General features: G+C 38.3%; 1 protein-coding gene across 1 annotated transcript; it reads left to right on the top strand.

The window, feature by feature from the left end:
• Positions 1-347: 347 nt before the first annotated feature.
• LOC110029721 (RING-H2 finger protein ATL2-like) lies at positions 348-994 on the top strand. The gene has a single exon (XM_020732141.1). The coding sequence runs from the start codon at positions 348-350 to the stop codon at positions 957-959; it is 612 nt and encodes a 203-aa protein (XP_020587800.1). The 3' UTR covers positions 960-994.
• Positions 995-3,068: the final 2,074 nt, after the last annotated feature.

Genomic DNA, 3,068 nt, shown 5'->3' with positions numbered 1-3,068 from the left:
AGCAAAACCTTTGTTCCTTCATTGTTTCTTCATTCCCCGTAGCCTCCACTTCGTCCCTCCCTCCGTATCCTCCACTTCTACTATCCTCCCGTCCTTACAGTACCTTATATATATATATATATATATATATATATATTATATATATAATATTCCAAAATCTAAACGCTAAATTAAAATAATAAAAATATACATTGCCCACACCATATATAAATAACCCACCCTGTTTTAAAGCAGCAAGAAACCAGTATCTTCACAGCCGAAAACAGGGGAACACGAACCCCTCTCTTTCCACCCATGTCTTCCTCCTCCTCCCCCCCTCAGACCTCCAACCCCAATCCGACAAGCCAATGGCTCCCCCCCTCCCCCCCCCCAATCAGTCCGGCTCCGCCGCCGGAGCCAGCCTCATGCTCAGCGCCGTCCTCTCCCTCATCTTCGTCGTCATCGTCATCACCATCCACCTCTACACTCGCTACCGCCGCCAATACGAATTCAAAGGCGGCAACAACATCATTCACTCTCGCACCACTCCCCCCGCCACCTCCCCACCCGCTGCGGCCCCCAAAGGCCTTGATGCCGCCGCCATTGAAAAGCTGCCGACTTTCCCTTACAGGAGGCCGGAGGACGGTGGGGGCGGATCGCCGGAGTGCGCCGTTTGTTTGAGCGCGGCGGAGGAAGGGGAGATGGTGAGAATGTTGCCGCAATGTAAGCATCTGTTTCATGTGGGGTGTATTGATATGTGGCTCTATTCGCATTCCACTTGTCCTGTTTGTAGAGCAGAGGCGAAGGCTTTGGTGACGAAGTTAGTGTTTGGAGAGATCGCGGCGGCGCCGAGTTTGCCGGAGAGAGGGGGCGGCTCCGCTGGAATCGGCGGCGAGGTTGAGGTGCGGGAGGACAGCTCGGAGTTGCAGAGGAGTTGGGTTATGGTGGTGGATGGAGAGAGGGATTTAGAGAGGCAGTGATTGTTCGGAAATTTTGTTTTTGAGTCGGAATAGCGCAGGGGAAGTTTTATGTAATTAGCTATATGTGTATGTGTATATGTATAAATAATATAGTACTTATTAAAGTATTTTAAAGTTCATGCTTTTTAAAAATATTTATTAAAAAAATATGGGATTAATAAAAAAATAAGATTTGTTATTATTTTAGAACCTAATATTTAATTTATATTTTAAGTTGAAATTATTTTTAACTTGTTTTCAATCTTAACGTACCAAGCATTGGTTTCTATAATACTTATTATATTCTAACAATTATGTACGTGTGAAATATCCAAAAATAATTTCAATTTTGAAAGCATCCAAAATTTATTGCTTCCTAACCAAACCGTGTTATTTTTGGGGCATTCGCGTACATACCGCCCAATTCCATATATTTACATATTTAACATTTATATTTTTTTATATATATTTATATCACTTAAATCTTTTATGTCACATAAGAAATTTAGCATTAGTTTTAAAATGACTATTAGGTTTACACAATATAAAATTATATATTGCATGCAACCGTGACTTTAGCATGCACAAATATTAATTAATTATGATGGAAGCTTGGCTAACATCATTATGCTCTAGCTTAGTGTTGTCATTAAGCTGAGTTTAGGGTCTGTCTGGGGCAGCATATTTGGTGCGGTGGCGTTTTGAAAATGCACCTGGTTTGTTTGGGTAAACTGCATTTTGGCAGCTTATGCATTTTCAAAACGCAGAAAATAACGTTTTCACGCCGCACCTGTCTACGTGTTGTGGCAGCTTATTAGCAGCGGTCTGACTTTTCCAAAAAAATAAAAATTTGTAATAGTCACCGCACCTAGCTTATCAGCAGATTATTCAATAAGCTGCAGCTGCTCCGAACAAACCCTAAGTCGGTCGGATTTGGCTCAATTAAATTATATGTTGTTTATATTTGAATTGAGCTTGAATCTAGTTTTCACATACATATACACATATATAAATAAATAAATAAATAAATATATATATATATATATAATTTGGTAGACCCAAAAGAGGATATCAGGAAGCTATGAACGAGAAAAAAATGTATGAGCAAAACTGAAATGTTTTAAGAAACAAGTAGGGTTAGGGCCTAAAACTATTGTGTGCTAAGCGAACGGTGACGCATAGATGAGAAAAAATAGATTATTCAAATATAATATAATAAAATTAATGTGAATTAGTTGATTTATAAATATATATTATGTATTTATAGAAATATTAATTTATTAATATATAAAAAATATGATGGATTAAATATGCTAGATAATAATTATATATTAACAAGTGATGCGTGCTAGAAAATTCGCGTCGGTAGAGTAATGAATTATCGTTTTAGCGTTGCACGAGGATTCAGCACACAATCAAATGAAAGTGAAACAACCAGTGATGACACTAGAAGTTTTATAAGGAAAACCCGTAAAGGGAAAAAACCACGAGGCCTGACCCAATTATAAGAATTCACTATATGTTGATGATTACAGCGACCCCTTATCCCACAGACGAGAAATTATTACTGGAATTTAGCTCTTTTTCAAAGCCTCAAGTTCTCTCTCTAGCCTCTCCCCTTCATGTGAAAGGTGGATCTCTATTTATAGTGTTTTGGGTGCAATTAATACATGAATATGAACTATCTTGATCGGACGGTCCGGAGAACTTCCCTCGATCAGATGTTGTTTGATGGACATTTGAGAGCCTTAACGATGTCGAAATTGAGCAATCTTAGACTCATTGGATTCAATTGGATTCATCTTGACGAGATGCTCGATTCGACTATGAACTCACTAGATTCGACATCCGTTCGACCTTTCAAATACCTCCAGAAATCCTCCAAGAGTGGTTTAATGATTTGATCTGGGCTTGATTTGACTTGGATTAGACTGACTTTCATATCATTAGGTCTGTCTCATCGAGCCGATCAGTTTGACTATAATTTTGCTGAAATTGAAGCTGTGGATGACTCTTAATCAAAGCTTGAATATTTCTTGTTCAAAAAATTACCTCGAAATTCGTGTTAGATGATGAAAATTTGTTGGTATCGTATCAACAAGTAAATCAAACTAATTGATAAATATTAAT

The sequence above is a fragment of the Phalaenopsis equestris genome, unplaced genomic scaffold (genome assembly GCF_001263595.1).
Source record: "Phalaenopsis equestris unplaced genomic scaffold, ASM126359v1 Scaffold000600, whole genome shotgun sequence".
NCBI lineage: Eukaryota > Viridiplantae > Streptophyta > Magnoliopsida > Asparagales > Orchidaceae > Phalaenopsis > Phalaenopsis equestris.
The sequence above is the reverse complement of the archived record's forward strand: the minus strand, read 5'-3'. Positions and strand labels throughout refer to the sequence as shown.